General features: G+C 35.7%; 2 protein-coding genes across 2 annotated transcripts in view; one reads left to right on the forward strand and one right to left on the reverse strand.

Moving 5' to 3' along the window:
* Positions 1-27,709, reverse strand: part of CCDC146 (coiled-coil domain containing 146) — a 149,119-nt gene that overhangs the window by 85,438 nt on the left and 35,972 nt on the right. The window lies entirely within an intron of this gene.
* On the forward strand, positions 14,047-17,752 carry FGL2 (fibrinogen like 2). The gene is made up of 2 exons (XM_069462093.1): positions 14,047-14,681; positions 16,902-17,752. Exons 1-2 carry the CDS (start codon positions 14,069-14,071, stop codon positions 17,606-17,608), a joined length of 1,320 nt encoding a protein of 439 aa, XP_069318194.1. The 5' UTR covers positions 14,047-14,068; the 3' UTR covers positions 17,609-17,752.

The following is a 27,709-nucleotide window of genomic DNA, read 5'->3' on the forward strand; positions in this document are numbered from 1 at the left end:
AAGGAAAAGATTAATAGATATAAAATGCAACATCTAAAGATTTCCATATATCAATAATACTATAATTAGAAAATCAAATATCAAACTTGAAAAAATATGCAATATTTGATATACAATACAGATGTATAAAAAGGTATTACAAATCAAAATGAAAAAGAAAAATACCAAATGGAAGAATAGAGGTCATGAAAATGTAAGTCACTAAAAATAAATCCAAATGACAAATAATTATATGAAAAATTACCTAACCACTAATAATCCAGAAAATTAAAGAAATTAGTTATTTTTGGCATATAATACTGGAAAAGTTTTATAAAGAATGATACCCAGTTTTAATGAAAGTGTGGAAAAATAAACACATGCTTTTGGTGAGGGCTTAAATATTCATAGCTTTTTTTTTTTTTAAATAGGCTATGTGATGACAATCTGTTCTAAATGTCTGAAAAGGTATACATGCTTTGAGTTCAGCAATTTCACTTCAGAGATTTTGTCTTAAGGAAATAATCTACAGCTGCCCAATGATATAAATGTGTATGTATATGAATAGGTATGTATGTGTACATATATTTGTATGTATATAAAAATGACAGCTACTGTAGCATTGATTGTGAGACTGAAAATTTGAAAATAACTATCCCCTAATAAGGGAGTGGTTAAATAAATTTTAATGCCATTTTTCACTATGCATCTGTTAAAGTAATTATATAGATCTACTTTGACATGAAAAAGCACAAGTTAAAAACAATATGCAACTGACAGTATCAAGTTTCAAGGATATGAAGCAATGGGAAGGAATATTGGAAATATATTGGAAAAATCTTTCTCTTAAAGTGGAAGAACCACGAACTCTGTGACAAAGCATTTCCATTCCTTAGTAAATGACTTGCCAAGGTGCATACACAAGTATACCAAGAGACATGTACAAGAATGTTCAAGTAATCTTATTTGTAATAAATGAAAATTGGAAATAATCCCAATGTCTATTGGAGATATAATGGATAAATAATATAAACATACAATAAAAAAATATACGCAATATGGGTAGCTCTCTCAAATACAACATAGAGTTAAAGAACCCAGACACAAGAGAATACATTTTGTATTATTAAATTTATATCAAATTTTAAAAACAGGCAAAACCAAAGTATCGTGTTTAGGAATTCATGTTTAGGTGGTAAAACTATGAAGAACAACAAGAAAAGCATGGTAGCTACTTTAGAGTGCGAGAGGGGGAATAAGAGGAATTTCTGAGAGCTGGCAATGTTTTATTTTTCAACGTGGGTGGTGGTTAGTTGAATATTTGATCTGAATTATGCATATTTATTTTGGACACTTTAATGTATGTTTATTATACTTCACAACTTAAAAAGATTAAAAACTATTAGAAGATGATCTAATTTTTATAAAATTACACATACATTTATACATATATGTACTTATTTATATATATTCAGAAAAATATTCCAAAATGTTAAAAGTAGTAGGATTATATTAAATAACAAAAAACAACCCAATTCAAAATGGGCAAAGGACTTGAATAGACAACTTTCCAAAGAAAATATACATATGGCCAATAAGCACCTGAAAAGATGCTCAACAGTATCATTAGGGAAATGCAAATCAAAAGCACTTCATACTCATTATGACATATTATTAAAAAAGAAAGAAAACAACAAGTATTGCTGAGGAGGTGGAGAAAATGGAACCCTTTTACGCTGCTGGTAAAAATATAAAATAAAAATGGTACGGCCACTGTGGAAAACTGTATGGTGGTTCTTTAAAAAATTAAATATAGAATTACCATATTACCCAGCAATTCCACTTCTGAGTGTATACACAAAAGAATTGAAAGTAGGGACTTGAACAGATATTTGTACACAAAGGTTCATAGCATTATTCACATCCATAGCATTATTCACAAGAGCCCCAAACTGGAACTAACTTGAGTGTCCATCAACAAATGAATGCATAAACAAAATGTGACAGATATATACAAACAATGAAATATTATTCAGCCTTAAAAAGGAATAAAATTCTGATACATGCAACAACATGGATTAATCTTGGGGACAGTATGCTAAGTGAAACAAGCCAGACATAAATGGATAAATATTGTATAATTCCACTTATGAGAGGTTCCTAGAACAGTCAAATCCATTAAGACAAAGCAGAACAGTGGTTATCAGGAGCTAGTGGGGAACAGAAAATGGGAGTTACTGTTTAGTAGGCAGAGTTTCAGTTTGGGGTGATGAAAAAGTTCTGGAGATGAATAGTGGTGATGGTTGCACAATAATGTGAATATACTTAGTGCTACTAAAATGTACATTTTAATTTTTAACTTTTTTATTTCAAAATACTAAGCGGGTACAAATGTTTTTGTTACATGGATACCTTGCATAATGCTTAAATTGGGGCTTTTAGTACACCCATCACCAGAATAGTGTTCATTTTACCCAAAATAAGTTTTTACCCCTCACCCCCTTCTTGGATTCTAATGGCCTTTATGTCTCTTTCTGCCCATGTGTGCCTATGATTTAGCTCCCAATTATTAAAGAATACATGTAGTGTTTGTTTTTTCATTCCTGAAATTCGCTTAGGATAATGGTCTCCAGTTCCATCCAAGTTGCCACAAATGACATTATCTCTTTCCTTTTTATGGCTACATAGTACTCCATTTTCAATCCACTCATGATTTGATGGGCACTTAGGTTGATTCCACATTTTTGTGATCGTGAATTGTGCTGCAAGAAACATTTGAGTGCAGGTGTCTTTTTGATAAAAATGACTTCTTTTCCTTTGGCTAGATATCCAGTAGTGGGATTGCTAGATTGAATGGCAAGCCTACTTTTATTTCTTTGAGGAATCTCCATACTGTCTTCCAAAGAGATTGTATTAATTTGCAGTCCCATCAACAGTGTATAAACATCCCTTTCTCTCTACATCCATGCCAGCATCTATTATTTTCTGATTTTTTAACAATGGCCATTCTGACAGGGGTAAAGTGATATGTCATTGTAGTTTTAATTTGCATTTCCCTGATGATTAGTGATGTTGAACATTTTTTCATAGATTATTGGCCATTTGTCTATATTCTTTTGAAAACTTCTATGTCTTTTACCCACTTTTTAATGGGGTTGTTTGTTCTTTTCTTGCTGATAAGTTTGTTTCTCTCATTCTACAGGTGTCTGTTTGCTCTGTTGATTATTCCCTTTGCTGTGAAGAAGCTTTTTAATTTAATTAGTTCCATTTATTTCTGTTGTTGCTGTTTTTGCCTTTGGGGTCTCAGTCATAAATTCTTTGCCTAGGCCGATGTCTGTAAGAGTTTTTCCTATGTTTTCTTCTAGAATTTTTATGGTTTCATGCCTCATACTTAAGCCTTTTATCCATCTTGAATTAATTTTTATATGGTGAGAGATAGGGGACCTATTTCATTCTTCTGCATGAGGCTATCCAATATTTTCAGCATCATTTATTGAATAGGGCTTCCTTTCCCCAGCGTATGTGGTTGTTTGCTTTGTCAAAGATTAGTTGGTTATAGGTAGATGGCTTTACTTCTGGGTTTTTTATTCTGTTCCATTGGTCTATGTCTCTACTTTTATACCAGTACCACACTGTTTTGATTACTGTAGCCTTGTGGTATAATTTGAAGTCAGGTAATGTGATGCCTCCAGATTTATTCTTTTTGCTTAAAATTGCTTTGGCTGTTTGGGCTCCTTTTTGGTTCCAAATGAAGCTAGGGATTGTTTTTTCTAGATTTGTAAAATATGATATTGATATTTTGATGGTGATTGTGTGGAATCCGTAAGTCACTTTGCGAAGTATGGACATTTTAACAATGTTGATTCTATCAATCCTTGAGCAAGGGATGTTTTTCCATTTGTTTGTGTCATCTGTGATTTCTTTCATCAGTGTTTTGTATTAATAGTTCTCCAAGTAGAGATCTTTCATGTCCTTAGTTAAGTATATTCCCAGGTATTTTGTTTTCTTTGTAGCTATTGTAAATGGTATTGAGTCCTTGATTTGATTCTCAACTTGACTTAGTATATAGGAATGCTATACATTTGTGTACATTGATTTTGTAACCTGAGACTTTGCTGAAAATATTTATCAATTCTAGGAGTATTTTGGTGACTTTAGGGTTTTCTAGATAAAAGATCATATCATCAGTGAACAGGGATAGTTTGATCTCCTCTTTCCCAATTTGGATACCCTTTATTTCTTTCTCTTGCCTTACTGCTCTGGCTAGAACTTCCAGTATATGTTGAATAAAATTGGTAACAGAGAGCACCCTTGTCTTGTTCCAGTTCTTAGGGGGAATGCTTTCAACTTTTCCCCATACAGTATGACGTTGGCTGTGGGTTTGTCATATATGGTTTTTATTATTTTGAGGTATGTTCCTTCTATGCCTAGTTTGTTAAAGAAAACTGTACACTTAAAAATGGTTAAAATGGTAAATTTCATGTTATGTATATTTTACCACAATCAAAAGAAGTAGTCGGATTATAGTTATATGCATTTTTGTAATTTCTAATTTTTTACAGTAAGCAAGTATTTTTAATTTATAGTAAATTTTTTTTTAAATTTGTCATATGCCTTCCAGAGTGTAGCTCTTGGTAGGATGGGGCACAAGAATTTTTTCAATTGTCATTCTAAGAATTTATATTCTAAGCCAGACATCAAACATAAGTATAAACATAGAAAGACAATGGGAAAATATTTATAGAAACAGATTAGTATATATTGGTTAAATTATCTAAATCATTTTCATGTACAAGACATGTGTATAACACATTTGGAAACTCCAAATTGTTTTGAAAGACCTAATAAATTGTATTACTTTCTAAAATCCCAGAAGCATTGTACTAGGAAATTTAAAGTGGGTAAACTATATTTTTGTAGCATTTTTTCTATAATCTACCTACAAATTAAGGGCATTAAAGAAATCAATCTGGAATAGATGGTCTGGAAATTGGGAGACCTAAGAAGCCTCAGTCAGGCTTGGAAAGGTCAGTTAGCTTCTCCCAGACCTGTTTTCTCATCTGTAAAATGAAGGGGCTGATTTTGATAAGGTATAACATCACTTCCTGAGATTATATGGCACTGCAAAAAAATAAGCCTGAAATGGCTGTATAAATATTAAAGGTCCTTTAATAAACTCTAAAAGCTATTTATTCTATTTTATATAAATTAATTCAACTCCCACCTGACAATATTATTTTGTAATTTGCTATAGTAATAGTGTTTTAAGATAAGAAAAACTCAAGAAATTATAATGAATTAAATTGTTATGGTAACAAATAATTCCACAGCAAAATTCCTTTAAACATTTGGAAATTGTGTATGTTTACTAAAAATTTACACTGTTTATTAAGTTAAACTATTTGGAACTTGGATGTCCTAAAAGTTTATTTAACTTTGTTGTTGGGTATTATAATATTATAAGCCAAAGTTTATTAACAAGAACTTTTTAACAAAAATGCTTATTAACAAGATTGGCCACTGTCAAAATAATGGAAAAGGCATTTATCTTTGACGCCCTAATTCTCTGATTCCAATCATGTCCCCCTAACTTTGTTCTTTCTATATGCACTCTGGGGAAAAACATTAGCTTTGCATATAGACTTAATATCTTCATTAAACAAAAGATATGGTCAGCTCCTACCATGATTTATAATTTCTCTTCTTCCCTTTCCCACTCACTCTCCCTTGCTTCTCTCTTCTCTGTCTCTTTAATTTTTACACCACTATCTTCATCTCTCTGGATTCTACTTCATTTCACTCTGCTATATTTCTGTCTTTTATGTTTGGGTGGGAATTGGAGGGGAAAATTAGAGAAGACAGGCCACATAATAAGCATCAGATGTTCGCTATTTGCGGAGCCGTGAAGAAGTACAACTTAACTTGCCCTAGATTCTTCAAGTCAGGCCAGGCTCCTTTTCTGGTGCTTGCCTTATAAAGGAAAAAATTAAAATCTCCCAATATATATGTTTGTCAGTTGCTATAAAGCAGTTTCTTCTCCCTCCCTACCTCCAGTGCTTCCAATTGCAGAAGCAAAGAAATAAAAAGGGGGGGGGGGGGTGGAGGGAAAATGGCAAATGTAAAAAGCAAAAGTTTTAATCTATTTACCTCCTATGCTTTTATATTTCCAATGCTGTAGGGCTATATCTTTATTCTGTGTTACAGTAATTAAAGTCATGAGCTGCAAAACGATGTTTCCATCAACAATGGTGGCCCCATAAGATTTTATCATATTTTTACTGTATCTTTCTATGTTTAGATATGTTTAGATGTGCAAATACTTACCATGGTATTACAATTGCCTACAGTATTCAGTACAGCAACCTGCTGTGCAGGTTTGTAGCCAAGGCACAATAGGCTACACTATAAAGCCTAGGTGTGTGGTAGGCTATGCCATCCAGGTTTGTGTAAGAGCATTCTATGGTGTTTGCACAACAACAAAATTGCCTAATGATGCATTTCACAGAAAATATCCCTGTCATTAATCAACTCATGACTGTATTTATAGACTCTGTGCCATCTTTGTAGTATAATTTAGAAAAAAAATACTCTAAAAGTGGCCATTTCAGAGTTAACAAAAGGTTAATTAACAACGATGTGGCAAAATGGAAGGGAACTGAGGGGTTCAGAAAAGATGTCCGTACTGAACCCCACACTAACACCAAGTATGTTGGCTCTGCGCAAGATGGGCTCTGGCTTGAAATGCATTGATCTGCAACTTAAAGCTCCACAAAGTTAGAGATGTGTCTGTTTTTTTACCCTTGTCATCCTCAGTGTTAGGACAGAGCCCGGTCCAATTCAAAGTAAGTATTTGTTGAATGGATGAATAGCTAAAAAGAAGTAGATCTATTGGAATTAATGATCTAATTAAAGAATATATATTTATGTTTATAACTTGATCTGCTTTGCTATTATATGGCTTCTAGTTAGTAACATTTAGAATCATAAAATGTTACATAAAAGGACTTTACAGATCTCAAATCTGACTGTTGTATATTATAGATGAGAAAACTAAGACCTGGCTTCCTAAGGCCTTGTTAAGTGGCGAGAGAGTTAGTGATTCCTCATTAAGAACACAGACGGGTTCAGTGACTACCACTCTAAGGCTCTTTTCACTCTATCATAGCTTGCTATTTTTTGAGATGTTCACAGTAATAAATGGAGATTTATTTTAAATCTGTATTTATATGTGACTGACACAATTTACATGTCTATTTTGTCATCTTTTTGTGCAACAGCAATTGCTGCAGCTGAACTTCATATCAATTATTAAAACACATGTCATATTTATACATATAAACATGATAAAATAATTGTGTTAAATACACAGGCAGAGGAAGCTGTGACAAATAATGGTGGATAGTTTAAAATTAACAAAATAAGGACCAAGAAATTTTACAGCTGTTGATAATGATCATGAAGTAGTTTTTTCTGCCCTGAAAAGTTTTCACTGCAAACAACAGGAAATGACTCAAATGATAGATAGTATCAAACTAGAAGCAGAACAAGAAATGCACTAAATAAGATAATGCTATACCTCAGAATGCTATACTTTAAATCATGTTTAAAAAGATTTCCTTAGAAGAACTTGGATCAGAACTACAGATGGGTTTCAATGTTAATATTAAAACTGAAATATTTACTCCATTTCATAAATTTTCCTTAGTTACCAGAACAGTGGAAATGGCCTTTAAATTGACATTTATTGAGAATTCACATGCTGACATATATATCTCATAAAATAAACTTAAGAGTCTAAAGAACAAGTTTCAAAGAATGCAAGACAGGCATTTAAAAGATATGCATTCACCATGAAATTATTCAGTTAGCATGGAATTAGTAGTTTAATATTTTTACTTTTCCATAATAGTTTAATTAAGCAGCACACTATTCTTATGAATAAATTGAAATATGAAAATAAATTCCTAAGCTAAATTTTATGATTAATGTATATTTATGTGGATTATATAACATATATGTTACATGAAATTATATAACATTATATAGCATATCCATGTAAGGTTATATGTTATATAAATTCATATTTATATATTATTTCAAAATGTCAAATAAAGACAGATAAACAAAACCCCAAGGAATGCAAGCAATAGAACAGGTAAAACCAAATTAACTATCTCAGCTTAGAATAAATGTTTAGGCATTCCCAGGTATTTAAAGCCATGAATTTTGTAACAATATACAGTCAATCTTCATTATTCAATATATAGTCAAATCTTTATGATTTGCCTACTCTCTAAAATTTATGTGTAACCCCAAAATTAATACTTGTGGCTTTCTCTGGATCATTTATGGACACATGGAGAGCAGCAAAACATTTTGAGTTGCCAAAGCCCATATTCCCAGCTGAAGTCGAAGAAGGCAACTCTCTGCCTTCTTTTTTAGATCTCATACCATAAACAAATATCCTTTTTGTAGTCTATTTAGTGCCATGTTTTTTTACATTGTTGTGCTTTTTGTTGGTGATTTCACTGTTTAATATAGCCACTGAGCATAGTGCTGAAGTGCTGTCTCGAGGTAAGCTCAAGAGGGCTGTGATGTGCCTTATGGAGAAATTACATGTGTTAGATAAGCTTCCTTCAGGCTTGAATTATAGTTCTGTTGGCCATGAGTTCTGTGTTAATGAATCAACAATATATATTCAATAAGATGTCTTTAAACAGAATCACACCTAAAATAAGCTTATATATTGATTGGGTAACAAAAAATGCTTTCTGCTTCCATTAGTTGTGAATTATTTCCCCCATCCCACCCTGACTGGCACCCAGTGAGTATCACTACCATGTGAACAACTTAGTGTTGGGCAGTTACTACCAATTTGATGGCGAGTACATGTGGTGCATGTTTTTCTATCCTTGTGATACCTCACTTCGCAGGATGGGCTCAATCTCTATCCAGGATAATATAAGAGGTGCTAGATCACCATTGTTTTGTGTAGTTGAGTAGTATTCCATGGTATGCATATACCACATTTTATTAATCCACTCATGTATTGATGGGCATTTGGGTTGTTTCCACATCTTTGCAATTGTAAATTGTGCTGCTATAAACATTCGAGTGCAGATGTCTTTATTACAGAGAATGTCTTTTTGTCCTTTGGGTAGATGCCTAGTAGTGGGATTGCTGGATCAAATGGTATTTCTATTTTTAGCTCTTTATCTCCAAATTATTTTCCACAGAGGTTGTACTAATTTGCAGTCCCACCAGCAGTATAAGAGTGTTCCAACCTCTCCACATCCACACAAACATTTGTTGTTTTGGGACTTTTTGATAAGGGCCATTCTCACTGGAGTTAGGTGATATCTCATTGTAGTTTTGATTTGCATTTCCCTAATGATTAGAGATGTTTAGCACTCTTTTATATGTTTGCTGGCCATTAGTCTGTCTTCTTTTGAAAAGTTTCTGTTCATGTCCTTTGCCCATTTATTGATGGGGTTGATTTTTTCTTACTGATTTTCTGAAGTTCTATATAGATTCTTGTTATCAGACCTTTATCGGATGTGTAGAAGGCAAATACAGTCTCCCATTTTGTAGGTTGTCCATTTGTTCTAATGATAGTTTCTTTGGCTGTGCAGAAGCTTTTTAATTTGATCAGATCCCATTTGTTTATTTTTGTTGCTAGTTCTATAAATTCTAACCTGAGAATCCCTAGATGCCCCCACTGAAGATTTGGGCCATCAGGACATCAAATAACTGTGTTCTGTGGTCTCATTAATAGTGTATTTGGCTGTTTCTGCCCTATATACTTAAGTTGGTCTAGAAGCCTTAAGGATTCACATAATAGATCTTTCATGGTGGGTCCATAGTGCAGGGATTTCTAGTCTGAATGTCTTCATCCTGCCAGAATGAAGTACTTGCAAGACATACCAAAGAACCTACCAACTATTATTCTAGTTTTAACAAAATCAGACAATTCTTGATCTCTCTCTGGGTTGCTGAAATCATGATTTTGTTTAAAGTTCTTCCCATGAAATTTATGATGAATAAGGACTAAGACCTCTAGGGAATATTAAAATAATCATTTACTGTTGACATTTCAAATCAAGTAGTTTAAAAAGTGAATGTTTTAATTTTCTTATCAGAAAAGCTCATACTCCCTAAGGAACAATCAAAGGTTCCTGAACTTAACAAATCAGAAACCACAAATATGTTAAATTAATAAGCTTAATATCAATGAAAAGATCTCAATACTACAAATAACAATTGTTGTTAAATTTATTTACTTTCTTTGGTACAAATAGAAATATAAAGGATTTCTTTAAAACAAACCATATTAGGGGAAACAAAAATTTACTTTAGGAATCTGATTGAGGTATAGACAATGCAGATTCTCTCTTATACTTTATATTTAAAAAAAAGTCCAAACTTGTTGTGAATTTAGCCTAATCAAAGTAATTTTCATACATGACTTATAGAAACAAATCTTGCTACTTGAAAATCCCACCATGTTTTGGAATCAAACAATTTATTTAGATTTAAAAAAAAATATCCATGAGTGAATATAATGTGTCAGTGCTGCGCTGAGGGCAGACTTGGGATAGAAAGGAAGATTCTGACATTGCCATAAGGAATCAGTAGCCAATACTAGGAGTCAGGGCAGCTTAGCATAAAAGAATCCAGAAAGGCTTTCAGCAAGAGGGAGGAGACAAATTCAGAAGATGGGAATTCCACAGGACTCGAGGATAAGGAAGTCAGCTCTTCAGGTTTTGATTTTCTGATGGCGTCTTCCTTCCTGAAATCACCTCCCCTGGTGTTCATGGCTCTCCTGTCCTCTCCTGGTTTTCATCCTATTTCTTTTACCATCCTTTTGGTTCCTGTGATTTCAAATTGACATCCACATCTATTCTGTGCTGATTTTCATACCCAGAAGCCCAGCTGTTTCCTAGTTATTTCTATTTGGTAGCTTGTCACTACTTAAAATTCAATGGGCTGAAAATGGACATACACTCTCCCAAACCTACTGTTCCGTCTCCACCATTACCATGACATTACTGAACTGCAATCAGAGTCATACCTCAGAGTTCTCCTTCCATTCTCCCCTCCTTCCATTTTTTAATGGCTCATCTGATCCTATGACTTCTACCACTCCCTGCAATAACATCTGCATCCCCTGTACCACCCCTCCTGCCCCCACGCTGGTTAACGTCTCACCTGGTGCCTCCTGCCACACTACTGCCTCTCACCTAGAACACCATTTCCCACTGGTTTCTAGCAAAGATTCATTCCTAAAAGTCGTCCCAGGGGTGGAAAAAAGGATTCTATTTTCCTTGCTCAAAAACCTGCAGTGTCTCCCCATGGATCTAAGCACTGATGTAAGTACCAGGCTCTCCACATGGTTCTAATATACCTTCCCCATATTATCTTTCCTCCTATGTGGCAGCGTGTTACAAGAGAAAAGACATGAAGTTTGGAGTCAGATCCAGATTCAAATTCCAGCTTTGTCTCTTAAAAACTGTGAAACCAAAACTAAAAACTGTTAAATGACCAGGCAAGTCATTTACTGCTCTGAGTCCTTTCCTTGCTCATCTGCAAGTGCAAGTAGTAATTTTGGAGACAGCACACACTTTGAGCCTCTCTCATGTGGTAATCACTTAGCATCTGCCTTGTGGTCAGTGGCCAATGATTGTTTTAAATTGAAAACCCAGAGGATGACTTATTAAGTGTCAATGAAACTGGTTAATAGAGCAGTTCTCTACCTTTACTTTGGGAGTTTCCTATGGATCCTGAAAGGAGAAGAGCCAGTTTCCCAAGTACATCCAAGTTTTTTAGGTGGAACTATACCATCATTGGCCCTTGGCTAAGGGCAGTGTGCAGAGCTCAGGAATCAGCTGCAGTGCTTGGAAAGCAAATCTCTGATTTAAAGAATGACTCCAAAGTGCAAGAAAGTCAGAAAGCTGCACTTCTATTAGGTTTAGAAACTTTTAAAAGCGCTTAGGATTTCACATGCAAGTCCATTATGAAGAAAATATAAGGTCCTCAATGCCCTTTTCTATGAAGGAAAAAGGGACTTTTGTCTGGTTTGTTTGCTAGCATAGCCCAAGTGCCTAGAATAGAGTCTCACATGCAGAGGGTGCCTAGTCAACATATAATGAAGGAATAAACGAATGAGTGAGTGAAAGCAGCCATAGCGTGCATCTTACATATGCTACAGCATAGTGCTGAGCACACAGGAGACCCTTAATAAATACTTGACTAACTGAACATAAAGATTTATATCCTAACCAGTCTAGAGCATTTAATAAAGTATCAGAAACTAAACATCACTCCTATATATTTCCCTTTTATAAAATATTTTAACCTATATTATCACCATTCTCTTTCTAAAATTATCTAATCATTCATTCATTTCTCACTTTACAACAGGGGAGTATCACAGCCTGAAAGTGGGTGAGGAGAGAGAAATGAAATTAGGAAATTAAGTAGATATTTTTAGCTGGAGAGTTAAAAATTGTCTAAAATTGGTTTGAATACATTGAATGGAATGAAGAAAAACAAATGATTTTTAAAATGCTGTAAAAAGATGGAGGAAAATGAGTCATAAGGTGTGTAGAACTTGTTTGACAAATTTGTTTGGAAAGAATGTCACATTTATATAATGCATTTTTTTCCCCGTAAGCACTCAAAGTTTTTGTAACTGTCATTCCTGTATGAAGGAAGAATAGATAAATTCCTCTGCTACAGGTGCAAGAACAAAGGCTCAGTAAAGTTAATGATCTATATTTACAATCAGAGGTAGAGCCGGGGTTGGAAGCCAGGTCTCCTGAGTATTCTAGATACAGTCATGGGAGCTTGAAGTGAGCCTGCTACACACTTCAAGAACACAAATAGGGTTTGGCTAGAATGAAGGGGGTATATAGAAAAGTCACAGGAAATTGGGTTAAAGAAACAAATATGAGATAGATTACAGAGTGTTTTAAGTAATACAATAAAGAATTTGGATTTTTATTCATGTCAGTCATTTTGAAATTATTTTTAAAGCAATAAAATCCTTCTTTAATAAGGCATCTGACATGAGATGTGATATGCATTAAAAGGAGGTGGTTTCTCTAATTGAAGCTGGTCCCCCTTCCTGCCCTCAGTCTCTGAGGAGAAAAGTTTGGAAACTGTCACTAGTGCTGACATGTTTTGAACAAGGCGATATACCAAGTGGCCTAGAGAGCAGGTGGGGACAGAAGCAAGAGGCCTGCCTGTCCGGCCTGCCATGGGAGAGAGAAGGCGGAGACACGGCCGCCAGGAGAAGCTCAGAACAGAGACTGAGCTCAGAGATGCCAGTACAATTACAGAATGGTGACGGGCAAAGGAGGCAGCTGCTGGTGTTGATGGAAGACAATGACATGCTTTTAAATATGTTTTAGGCAATTAGATATTTATATATACTACGCTATGGTCAAAGGAATAGAAAGCAGCACTTTTTTCCTCTACTAGTTTTCTTCTTTTTCAAATAGATGAAGTCAAAGTCCATAGCAAGACTCAGAAAGCTGCACTTTGTTATATTTAGAAACTTTTAAAAGTGTTTAAGATTTCAACTGAAAGTCCAACGTGCAGAAAATACAGGTTCCTCAATGCCCCCTTCTAAGAAGGAAAAAGGACCGTTTCTGTTTTAGTAACATTTCTGTTCTTCAAACAGTTTGGATAATCAGCACATTAATTATGATCTTTAAGAACTATTTTTCCACGGAGCTAAGTATAATTAAATGATTTACTTCAAACATACGTATACCAAATTATTTTCGAAATGCAAGACTTTTCTTGTTCTTTATAAATCATGAACGTGAATGTTATTGAGTATGTGCATCCGACTTGACTACAATAATTCTGATGCATATTATTTTGATTGAGAATAAATTACAGGTTTTTTTGGCAAAAGTGCATTCGATGAGGACGACCTCTTCTTCCTGTGCGTTTCTGCAACTTGTGATGCAAACGCTCCCGCCCTTTTCTGGGAACACAGAAAGCCTGACTCAGGCAGCTGCGGCTATTAAAGCGGCTCCAGCCCTGCACGCTCCCTGCTGGGGCGAGCAGCACCGCAGAGATGAAGCTAGCTGGCTGGTACTGGCTGAGCTCAGCTGTCCTTGCCACTTACGGGTTTTTGGTGGTGGCAAACAATGGAACAGAGGAAATTAAAGATGAAAGAGCACAGGACACCTGCCCGGTGAGACTAGAAAGCAGGGGGAAATGCGACGAGGGAGGGGAGTGCCCCTATCAGGTGAACCTGCCCCCGCTGACTATTCAGCTCCCGAAGCAGTTCGGCAGGATCGAGGAGGTGTTCAAAGAAGTCCAGAGCCTCAAGGAGATGGTAAATACCCTAAAGAAATCTTGCCAAGACTGCAAACTGCAGGCTGACGACAACCGAGACCCAGGCAGGGCTGGACTGCTGTTACCCGGCACGGGAACCCCGGGAGAGGCTGACGATAACAGAGTTAGAGAACTAGAGAGCGAGGTTAACAAGCTGTCCTCTGAACTAAAGAATGCAAAACAGGAGATCGACGTACTTCACGGTCGCCTGGAGAAGCTGAATCTTGTAAATATGAACAACATAGAAAATTATGTTGATAGCAAAGTGGCAAATCTAACATTTGTTGTCAACAGTTTGGATGGCAAATGTTCAAAGTGTCCCAGCCAAGAACAAATACAGTCACGTCCAGGTATGTATAATAATGTTTTCTTATCATTTGTTCATAGATGTTATATGGCTAGACAGTATCTATAAACATTAACCTGAGAAACTAAGTTAACTAGTTGACAGATTCAGTAAGGCTTTTATTCATCAAGGTGTACAGGAAAAACATATCTTCTCAATGTGACCATAGCAATGACATGTGACCTAATTATAAAAATCATAATTAGTTCTGTAACCATAAAAAAGCACTTTCAACTTTAAGATTTTATTCACTAATGCCAAACTGACACACAAGCAGAAGGAGGGGGTGGGGGTAGTGGGGGGAGGGGAGAGAGAGAGAGACTTTCTTAATGTTTTAGTACATTTAACTTATCTATCTCTTCATTGAGGTGTTTGAAAACAATAAAGATAAGGCAGTGTTTGCAGTTGAGATTTGTTCGTTGGAAATCATTTTTTCTTGTGGTTGGCAGCAAGAAAAGGACAAGTAGTCCTTGAAAGATTTTAGAAAGTAATCTGTAGTTCATAATCCCAAATATCTAGTAAAAATGAGAGATTGTATAGATGGAATAAAATCAGCTTCATGTGGGTGTAAAACTTTTTGCTTTGAGAACTAGTGGCAGAAAAATGTTTTAAGGGGAGAGTTTTGGCATGCCACTTAAGGGGAGGAATACATTTTTATTTCTATCTCTTTTACCTTAAGCTAGATTTCAAGGATATAAAAATAGAACTCATCCTCACCATCTAAGTGACTTGAATTAACTTTAATAAATATATGTGAAGGACCACAGACCTAACTACCTACTCTGCCCATGAACTAACAGTGGCATTGGTTCCCCCAAACCATGGCTTTCCATCTGAGTTCCTAGGACTGCTGAAGATGGTCTTGTTACACTTTGGAAAGTCATCTCTGCATTAGACCTCTACTTACTATAAGTGTGAGGTGGAAGGGACATGTAGAGATCACTTTCACTGGAGCAAGTACCTCAGGCATGCCCCACCCCCAGGGAATCTGCCAGTGAAAGTGGGTCCTGGTTCCAAGGAACACTGTTGCTAACACCCCTGGCAGCCTGTACCTCCACGTACCCTGCACATTACAAATCAGAGATACACATTTTAGTAGACATCACTGGGTGCACATTGGATTTGATGGTGCATAACAACCTACGATGATATGAACAAGACTATTATTCTATTTTTCTCCTTAAAGTTTTGGGGAAATATCTGAATATTCTGAGTTCTAAATATACATGAATAGATTTTTGTGACTTATGGTTTTCTTATATTAAAATTACCTTATCTGTCACAAATTTCTATAAAAATTATCTGGCAGTAAATACCTGCCTTGATTCCTACAGAACTCTGTTAACTGATTATTACATTTATCCTGAACATAGTCACCTGTCATTTCTTTCCTAGAAACCAAACACGTGAAATAATGGCTACTTTCCTGGATAATTAAATTCAGAACAAGAATATTGATATATTATTGGAGAAAGATTTCACTTGAGCTTCTTTATATAGTTGTCAAGTAAATGTGAATTTATGATCAATGCTGCACATTAGAATTTTAATGCATCATTTGGAACATATCCTATCCAACTTTCTGACAGCAGAGACTACCAGCCCCTTTAGGTGAAAGGAAATATAATTCTGTGCTTCCTCTGTATGCATAGAATGCAATTCTAGGAGAGTTGGTATCATCTGAATTTTAGGACCAAGGAATACAATGTTTATGAAAATAAGCTTTGCTGCCAACCAGATCTGAGTGCATGTCCTGGCTCTGCCACTCAATGCTTATGTGAACTTGGGCAAGCCACTGATCCTCTTTAAGCCTAAATATTCTCACCTGCAGATTAGTAAGAATACTTACATCATAAGGCTGATGTGCATATTAAGTGTGAAATGTTATCCAATCTTTGGTAGAGTGTAACCCTCACTAAATATACTAACTTACTAAAACTATTACTTTTACTTATTTTTTTCTTATTGTTGTTTGTTGTTGATGTTGTCACTATTAGTACCAACCAAGAGTATATTAGAGGGCCCTTTCTGCTTTATAATGTCAGATTCTTGTTCTGAGGCCTTCACAAGCATTTGCTGAACAGATTCAAGCAAATTTAGCAGAGGAAACTTTCATTATTGCCATTCATTGAATTACCAAGCTGCTATTGTACATGTAAAGAATTCTTCGGATGTGTAGTTTTTATTAACAAAATCCAATGCCTTCCTTTTCTTCCCCCTTCAGTTCAACATCTAATATATAAAGATTGTTCTGACTACTACGCAATAGGCAAAAGGAGCAGTGAGACCTACAGAGTAACGCCTGATCCCAAAAACAGTAGCTTTGAGGTTTACTGCGACATGGAGACCATGGGGGGAGGCTGGACTGTGCTGCAGGCGCGTCTGGACGGCAGCACCAACTTCACCAGAACATGGCGAGACTACAAAGCAGGCTTCGGAAACCTCAGAAGAGAATTTTGGCTGGGGAACGATAAAATTCATCTTCTGACCAAGAGTAAGGAAATGATTCTGAGAATAGATCTTGAAGACTTTAATGGTGTTAAACTATACGCCTTGTATGATCAGTTTTATGTGGCTAACGAGTTTCTGAAATACCGTTTACACGTTGGTAACTACAACGGCACAGCTGGAGATGCCTTACGTTTCAATAAACATTACAACCATGATCTCAAGTTTTTCACCACCCCAGATAAAGACAATGATCGCTATCCTTCTGGGAACTGTGGGCTCTACTACAGTTCAGGCTGGTGGTTTGATGCATGTCTTTCTGCAAATTTAAATGGCAAATATTATCACCAAAAATATAGAGGTGTCCGCAATGGGATTTTCTGGGGCACCTGGCCTGGTATCAGTGAGGCACACCCTGGTGGCTATAAGTCCTCCTTCAAAGAGGCCAAAATGATGATTAGACCCAAGCACTTTAAGCCATAAATTGCTAGCGCTCATGCCTCCAGGTATTCATTACCTAACAGGGCAATCAATTCTTTAATAACCAGTTTAGAATATGCCTTGTTTTGTATTCTTTTTCCATGGCTAAAAATTTCCCTCTGAGTAGTAGCTTCTTATGCTACAAAACATTTGAAATAAAGCTGAAAAACAATACATTTTAAAGGAGTCCTTTTTTGCCATTATGCTGTTATCCAATGAAAACTTGCAAGCAATTGGGAATGTTGAGAATTATACATTAGATTTATAATTCTTTTCATTTCTAGTAATTGAAAACTTTTCTATTACTTGTATTGCTGGCTACAATTAAAAATAGAGTTTATTCAGCAGGCTAGGTTCTACACAAATAATCTGAACTTTGGCTGTGACTTAAGCACATCTTTTCAAACTACAATTATTTGGATAATCTTCTATCTGAGATAAACTGACTCAATTTATGGCATTTACTCTGGGTCAGGAAGACCCTATAATAGCATTTTCATTCCCAGATTAAGGGAGATAATATACAGAATTAAAGCTGTTTATATATTATTCATGAAATGTAAAGTATTTGTCATTTGAAATATTTTAAAATGTGGTAGCTTAATGTCAACCCCAAAAGCATTTAGGAAATAGTGTAACCTTAAAGACCGTGGTTTAAAGGTAATCCAGTGTTTATAATTCAGATGTTTGATTGTTGAAAACTGCTTTAACATGAAAATTATCTTCCTCTGCTTGTATGAACAACAGTTGTTAATGTAAAATTGTTCACTACTGTGCTAGACTACTGGTAGGCTTTCTTTTGTGGGGGCAGGTGTGGGTGGGGAATTCATTTATTTATAGGCTCTAATACTCTGAAGGCCACTTTTATATCCAAAGCAATAATATCATTACGTGGTTTACTTCATAGAAAGCTAAGTTTTCTAGGACAGATAAATGTATTTATTAAAAACATGAATTTTGAAACATACAGAATAGTTAAAATATTATATGTTGCAACCCTAACTGGTGGATTGACTATTTTACTATCAGAAATGAAAGATAGGTATTTATTTTTCTAACCAAAGTATCTGGAGCTTTTATAATTCATTAATTCTGGTATGCTAAGTATATTAAAAATGATAAAAATGTTTAATTTCATTATTATAAAAATGTATCATTTCTGAGAGAACAGCTGTATTCTGCATGTTTAAAAAAACTCTAGAGTAAAATTTGAAGTAACTCACTATACTGTATGTGAGTCATAGCAATAAATCTGGTCTTTAATTTCTGGTATCTGTTTCTAATACACTAACCAGCTTTAAAATATACTTACAAAGATGCATCTTTACTCATTATTTGAAAATGATTAAGGAGGACAGTTGCTTCAGATAACAAATTAATTTTTCAAATATTAATCCCTAATAGAAAGTTTTAATCAAAAAGAAGCAAGATATTCCTTTAAAAATATATAGCACACAGGTTTTCAGGTAAACATGAAAATTAAGTTATTATGAATACTATTAAAAAATGTTAAAGAGAAATGGAAATAGAATTAAATGACCAAAATGTAAAATATTATAGGTTTCAAAGACTGTATCTACTAAGTGGGATACCAAATGTAAATGATGTAACTGATTTTCTCTTTTTTTTTTTTTTTTTTGCTTTTTAAAAAAGACAAAAAATTTTGGTATTATACAATGTATTTGTTTCTGATAAGGGCATTTTCATTTACTCTATATAATTATTAATATATGTATAAGTAAATTCTGTGATCAAAAATGGACTTATCACAAGATAAAATTCTAAAAAATATATGCTCATATACAGAGTGCACATTGATTTAATGGGAACTAGGTATCATTTCAGGAGAATTTGGCAAATAATTCATTAATCCATGTAAATATTCAAAAGCTCGTTGTTCTGTCTTTCCAGATAGGGATGGACCCTTTCCTTATTCAAAGGATCAAAATTTTATTTTCCATTATACTGTTATGTCACTTTTCTAATGAATTCTGTAACATAGAAATTGCTTTTCAGGATTATTTCATGTCACTCATTATATTCTAGACTTTGATACAATCTTTAACATGTTCATGGAAATAGATTGTATCTGAGAGAGTCTTTTGCCTTTAACATAACTATTCACTAATACATGCTAATATTAATAAATGTGGATTGACTATTTACAAACAATGTTTAGAGTCTTATCTTGGTTCCATTTGATGGCTAATATTTGTTATGTTAATTAGGACTTTATTTCTAAATATCATTCTTTGAAAATATTTACTGAAACTGGATCTTTAGAAATTCCAGGTGGAGCTGATTTACCTATAATTGTGAAAAAAAATCAAATTTTACTTGTAAGTAGTAATATTCCAAATGGATTAATGACACATCTGTCCAATAAATAATAAGCTTAAATATACAAAACATAAGAAGTATCTGAGCAATAAAATTTGCTGGTCCTTATTTTTGAATAGCTACCCAAGAAAAGGTTTTCAAGGTAAAAGTGATAGGTAATATCATCACAATAAGCTCTTGTTTAAAATGGTTTTCTTTTACGTATAATTAGGTTTGTTTCATGTCTTTTTAAAACTTTGTAAAATAAAATATTTAGTCTTCATATCTTTTTATTTTTCAATGTGGAAACATTAAATATTATTGTTTGTAAGATATTTATGTATTTACTCTTATCTGAAAAGTTATCTGTAAGATATTTATGTGTTTACTTAATCTAGACAATATCCTTGACTCTTTGAAGACTTTAACGAATACTGTTTCATTAACCGGAAGATAGAAGCAAATATAGGAATGCTATGGTCTTATTTCCCTCAATACTGTTGAAACATCTAAAATACAAAAGTTTCGGTTTCATTTTGTGGCATTCAACTCCATTTCCTCTTTTTCCATCATCATTGTTGCTGCTCTGGTTAACCCTCATCATCTCCTTAGGATAATGCAAATGCTTCCTAATAGTAGCTTATTCCTGTCCGTCTTTCATATCACTTGCAGAAAGATCATTCAAAAATATAATTTTGATCATTTTATTGTCCTGCTTAAGACTTTCAACTACTCCTATTTCCTGTAAGATAAAATCCATCAAATAACCCACTTGTCCACAAACTGATTTCTTCCATTACTTACACTCTTGCCATTCCAAATGCATGGTTATGCTCAAACCAACCATGTTTTCTCATGGCTTCACTACTTTGCAAATACTGTCCCCTTGGTCCCGATAGATGCCATCCTTGACTCCTACTGGGTCTTATTTTATCACCCATGATTAAGAGCAGGGACTCAGGAGCCAGACTTCCTAGTTGAATTTCAGTTCCACTCTTTGCAAGCTGTATGATCATAGGCAAGTCATTCAATCTTAATGCTCTTTGGTTCCTTCAATAATAAAATAGGGACAATAACAGAATCTGCCTGATGGAGTTATTAAGAGGATTAAATGAGATAACATATGTAAAGCACCTAGAACATACATATGTATTTAATATATTCCTCCCCACTCCCTCCTGCTGTTATCTCTTCTAGGCAGACTTCCCTGATGATATGAGGTGATGTTTGGCACCTCTCTTCTTTGATCCTATACATTCTGTATATTCCTTATTATACATTACATTATTCAATAATTGTCTAGGTTCTCCCCTGAAATCAATCTGTTTGAATAGGAGTAAAGGAGATCTGAGACAGGAGTATTGTTACTCCAAGTAGTTTATAATATGTTGCCTAGAGGAAGAGCTATAGTCTAAAGAAGCCAGAGGTATAACTGGGAAAGGAGTGGATACCAAATCTAGGATTTGAATGATTGTGAACACAGCTGAGATGTGATTGACGCCAGATGAGACTACAGCAAGACAGGATCAAATACAGTAAGTCCTCACTTAACATTGTCAATAGGTTCTTAGAAATTGCAACTTTAAGTGAAACGATGTACTGCACAGCAAAACCAATTTTACTGTAGGCTAATTGATATAAACAAGAGTTAAGTTCCTACAGCATGCAATACACAGGGGCAGATGGCTGTATCAGGCTGAACAGTGATTGTTCCACCTGAGTTCCTAAAGAAAAAAGCAGTATTTTTCATACTACTTGCACTATATTGTAATTTTGAAATTAATTTTAATATAAAATCCATCAATATTTTAATTTTTTAAAAAAATTATAGATTAAACTAAAGATCCCTTTGCAAACCACCTTCAATTTCAATCTCCTCCCTCTCCCCAGGGAGCCGAAGTGGCTGGTTCCAAACTCATTTCATTCTGTGTGTTGCCAAATTGCTACGTCTACTAAATCATAGCCTTGCCAGGTCTCCTTTGTTTACTGATTGGAAAGAGGAAATGAGGAGAAATGGGAGTACTTGGAAAACTCCAAGTACCCTGAATTTCCAAATGGAACCTTCCTTGCTCCTTGAAGTTGTTCCTCTCCAGTGTTTGAAAGGGCTCTTCTCTTGCTGGAAGACACTGCTGCTTTCATTCCTGAGGGACCACTCCTAATTCTCCTTTAGACTCCTTCATCCTACTCCCCAGCATCTACAGATCTGTAATCAGGGCAAGCCCTGGTATCAATTATACAGTCAAACTGGAGGAGAAACTTTTGCTTATTTATATTAGCAGAAGGCTGGGGAAGACACATAGAGACAGATTGAAGTTGCTTGACCAAGGAAGAAGAAACAATTTTAGATACGACTGAATTTATTCATATAAGCATATTTACCAGAAATTATGAATTTAACAGACCAGCTTGAGCAGACATGTTTGGTTCTAATAGTTTGCTTGTTTAGTTAACACAAAGCTAGATTCAATAGCAGCTCATGCTCACTAAAGTTGAGAAGCCAGAGATGGCTTAGAATTCAAAGACTCATGGAGATAGATAGAAATGCTGGGGTAAATTGAGCTTTAAGCCATTCAAAAAGTATTTATTGAGTGTAAACCACATGCCAGTCAGTCTTCTAGGAGGCTGGAGATATAGCAGTGACCAACATAGACAAAAATCCTATACTCGTGGAATTTCCATTTTACCAAAGGAGACAAATAAATAAATATGAAAAATACCATGGATAATTAAGTAGGATAAGGGAGTGCTAGAAAAGGGGGTGCTATTTCATACAGAGCAGTCAGGAGAAGCCTCTTTGTGGAGGTGGCGTTTGAACAGAGACCTAAAGAAATGAGCGCTCGAGCCAGGCAGATATCCAGGATGAGCATGTTCCGAGCAAAGGGAGCATCAGATGCAGAAGCCCAGAGTCGGGAGAGTGGATGGCATGTTTGAGGGTCAGCAAGGAGGCCCATGGGTAAAAAGCAGAGTGTCTGGGGTGGTGAGGGTATAGGAGATCAGAAAGAGCCTGGAGTTGGGGGATGGACAAGGGGTGGGGTGCCAGATCATCTAGGCCTTGTAGGCCATGGTAAGGATTGTGCCTTTTACTCTGAGTAGATAAGATCCCTGAACAGAGGCAGCTCATGATCTCATTCAGTTTTAAAGGCATCACTCTTGTTTCTGAGTGGAGAATAGACTGTAAGAAGACAGGGATTGAAGCAAGGATGCCAGTTGAATAGTATTTGCAATAATCTTGGTGAGAGATGATGAAAGGTTGCAGTGGAGTGCATCTATTTTGAAGGCAGAGGTGACAAAATTTGCTGATCAAAGCCCAACCAGCAATAAATAGAAAAAACAATGAGAGGTGTCACAGAAAACCACAAGATTTTAGCCTGAGTGACTTTGAAAGATGGAGCTACCAATAACAGAAATGGGGAAATCTGCAAGGGGGCCTTTCGGGAAAGTGAGTGGGGTGGGGTGGGGTGGGGTGGGGTTGGAGGCTGGAATCAGAGTTCTGAACAGTCCAAGTTCAGATAGCTTTAAGACATCCAAATGGACATAGGCATAATGTCTGAAGTTCAGGAAAGACATTGAGGGTTCAGAAAGGCATTTTGAGAATTGCTAGAATACAGATGGTAATGAATCCAAGGGACTAGATGAGACAACCCAGTAAACAAGTGTATGTGGAGCAAAGACTTTCACAGACGTGGCCCTGGGACAAGGTGACCTCGTAGAGGTTGGAGATGAGGACCAGCACAGGTGCATCCCACCCAGTAACCATGTCCTTTGGGAGGACCCAGGGATGCTTCTTTATGGAGAGGGCAGAGTTTTATTTCACCTGGAATATGTACTTAATCTAGATTATTTTAGATTTAGATTTCCTTTTCCTTGCTTCTGCCAGCAACAGTGTTTTGTTACGTTACTGGATGTCTTAAAAAGCCACTGTGGTATTACACAATGGCATTCTGCAAAATATTGCTCTTGACTTAGGAAGCCACTTCACAGTGGTAAAAGAAGGCAATGACCTATTGAAGATTTAGATCTTGCGTCTTTTGGGAGATATCACCTTGTGAGGTTGGGGTGTTGGGATGCAGTTACTGTGTGTGTGTGTGTGTGTGTGTGTGTGTGCATGCATGCGTGCACCTGGGTATGTATGTGCATACTCATATGCATATAGCAAAAGAAATGAACTAAGCCACAGACCAAACCTTTCTCATTCATCAACAGTGTACTGCCCAAGTTTGAAAACCTAGGGTACTACTTTGCTATCATTATAAACCTTTAGTTAGAGACTAGTTTCACTCCCTTTCTCTTTATTTTAGAGACATTAATGATCTTAAAACTTGTTTATTTCACAAATGTTTTCAAGAAATTGTCCAAGTTAGAGGCAACCTAAATCTTATACTTCTAATAGCTTCCAAAGTGTTAATACTGGAATAGCTATCAACGAATCCGACTGGCAATTTTCACTAAATATTAGGTCCAGCTTCAGGTAAAAATGACATATGAGTAGATTTCCCTTATAAACACACACAGGACATGTGCATACATGATGTGCATGCATGCTTATACATGTTATTTGTAGCACATATGCTATAACACAAGGAAGTCTGCCCACCAAAATAAAGTAGATATGTAGCTCTTACATGTAGTTAAAAGTCAGTACAACCAAAATTATCATGGGCCAATAGCTAATTTTAAGCAATGTTACATATACTACCTTGCTATAAAATTGAACTTTAGATACTTTAAACCCCCACAACAAATTCTATGCTATTAATGCTGCTATTATTCCTTACACTATTCCTTCTTTACTGCCTCTCTCCTCTTCCACAGTCCCAGAGCATGACTGCCCTTTAACCTGTCCAGACTTTGCTCTTTCCACAGTCCCTCTGTCAAGTCAGCAGCCTGCTGTCCCTGTGCCCATATTCAATTCTGCCTTTGCACTTGTACTCACCTAAGTCCCAGGGGGAAACCAAAATTAAAACCATGATCTAACTAATTGGTGGTCCGCATCTCAGACACAGTACGGTCTTTCAAAAAGATCTATATTATTTTGTTAGTCATTTTGGAAGGAAATCTACACTTTACCTCTGAGAATATATAATCTCTATACCTTCCTTTTGAAAGGAAATAATCATATTTTAAAATAAACATACATGTCTTTTTTCTTAGCCCCTCAAAATAACTGATATTACCATTAAATATTTGAATCCAATAAATATTTTACACTTTTGCCACTATGTGCATAGACAGCATGGTGCTACATGCTTATTACAGTATTTTGAATAAGACTTCTTAGAATAGTAGCTTTTTAAATTCTCAAAATCTGAGTTTCATTTCTAGTATGCAAGATTTTCTCTGGGTAATTAAGGAGAATGATACTGTGTATGATGAATTGCCTCTCTAATTATAAAAGGCCTTCTACAAAGGGCAACATATTTGGAAACACATATGATCTGTTCAGTTTTTATCTCTGGAAATTGGTTTTCTCATTTTCTACAAGAGGCAAGCAATTTATGTTTATGTTTAAAAGTTTATCAAAGAAGGGTCCACAAAATCATTTACTTATATTTATTTCCCATTCAGTAATGGTAATATTTTTTTTCAGTGACTCTAAGTAACCTATTTTTTGTTTGGAGATTCTTGCTTCTACATACCAATAATACTAAGCAGCTGTCACTTGCTGAGTGCCAGCCATGTGCTGAACACTTTCCTAGGAGCATTTCCAATGATATCTGTTTGTAATGATTAATGCTGCAGTAAGGAGGCAATGCTTTACACTGAAAGTCTTCCTTGCAGAAAAAAAAAAGGCCCCTATTATCTACAAATTGCTTATCATTCATAGACCATTATCCATTTTCAGCTTTCCTGACATTCTTGGTAGTATCACCCTCTGACATTCAGTGTGAATCTAGGAAGTGGAAAATGATTCCAATTATATCTCAGTTTAAAGTAAACATCTCTTTTTGTATCTTATCAAAACAATTATATAATATTTTGTTGACAGGAAATATTTCAAAAATTAATATATTTTCAAGTGTGTTAATGTCCCTACTTAACCTAGTGGTTAAAAATTATTTTCTTCCTTCAGCTAAGTCAAATTTATAACAACTCTGACAGAAAAGGCAAACAAGTTTCTATGCTCTCCAAACATTATTTTACTCCCATGGTTACATGGCAGAATTCACTGATGAGCATATTCTGCTTCAGTCACAAAGCACTTTGTAAGTTCTTTGGAAGCTGAAGACTTATCATCATGTAAACTCCTAAGTTCTTATTTTCATCTGTAAGATAAAAATAATTCTTTTAAAAGGTGTCATTTACATGAATGGTGTTGGTGATGGTGACTTTTTAATTTCTATCCTATACTGAGGAAAATTATTTAACATGATCAAGCCAACTGTTAGAAATTTAGAAAGGCCCTGATACCGTGGATAATTATTGAAGCTGGGCAGGAAAGATCAATACTTTCATGATGATGCAGGGTTGGTATTTAACATACTGAGCTGCTAGAGTGGAGGTTTTCAAACTGTGTCCCCAGCAACCCTGAAGTTCTACAGACATATTTTTGGAATGCCAAAGGAAGCAGGGTTGGGGAAGAAACCAAGAGAATGTCTGATCTGTGAAACACTGCTCGCTTGGAATAGTTCTGCTTTTATTCTATATCTTGGGGCTCCATCTTCAATTTCTCTTTAAAAAAACATTTTTTATTTTTCAAAACAACATTTGAAAATCTTTGCCTCTCTATTGCATATCCTTTGGGGGCTAAGCTGACAAAACAAAACTGGAATAGATGCATGATGGTTCTAACTTGAAATATTTAAATCACTGAGAACTTAGGTTGGCTTGATGTGGGAAATACATTCTGAAACTCAGAAAACATTTTTCCTTTTTAAATTTGCTTTTTAAAATAGTGATTCAGGAGTGTGATTATTTTAGTGGAGGGCTTTGCTAATTACTGGATGCATTTGCTCTTTTGAAAGTCTTGGCGTGGCTCTCTGCAAGACAGTGAGCTAAGAGTTTGCAAGGAACATCAAGGTTAATACTATATGCTCCCTGCTCTTGAAGCTCCTAAAGCTACTATAAATTAGCTCAAAAAACAGGAAAGAAAATAGTAAGTGACATGAAGTAAATGCAAGTATGATGTAGACAGATGACAGAAGCAGAAATGATGACATTTTGTCAGGAAGTGAGATGCTTCAAGAAAAAAGATGGGATGTGAGCTGTCCTTGAGAGACAGGTAGAATTGTGGAGCACAGAAACGGGGAGGCGAGCACTCCTGGCCGAGGTGCAGGATGAGTAAAGGCATCACAGGGTGGAAAATCGGGAGCTAGTTAGGAAAACAATACTACATCTAATTCGGCTGGAGCATGGGCTCTGCGGCAGGGGACAGTAAAGTCAGGGAGAAGGGAATGGTGGAGACAGTAGGGAGATTTGACTGTGGTAATCCTTACAATAAAGGAAAAATTCAAACCTAAGTACCTACGATCTCCCCCGCCACCTATTAGTCGCTCGGTTCTGTGCCTGTGCCTCTGCCTGTGAGGTGACCTGGCATACTGGGTGGGAAGGAAGCCTGGAACTCTGAAGACAGCTTTGCAAAATAATGAAAGGGCCAAAGATACCAAGGGGAAGATGGGCTGAGATACAGACAGGAAAACCCAGCCCGAGGGTGGGAAGGCAAGTCTCTGGAGGAGATTTAAAGAGGAGTAAGAAGGATATAGGAGAGGCATCTGCTGCGATGAGGACTTTGGGGAAGTTTTGCCGCTTCATGTGCTGTGGAACTCTCGCCTCCATTTCCTAAAGGGG

The sequence above is a fragment of the Eulemur rufifrons genome, chromosome 29 (assembly GCF_041146395.1).
Source record: "Eulemur rufifrons isolate Redbay chromosome 29, OSU_ERuf_1, whole genome shotgun sequence".
NCBI lineage: Eukaryota > Metazoa > Chordata > Mammalia > Primates > Lemuridae > Eulemur > Eulemur rufifrons.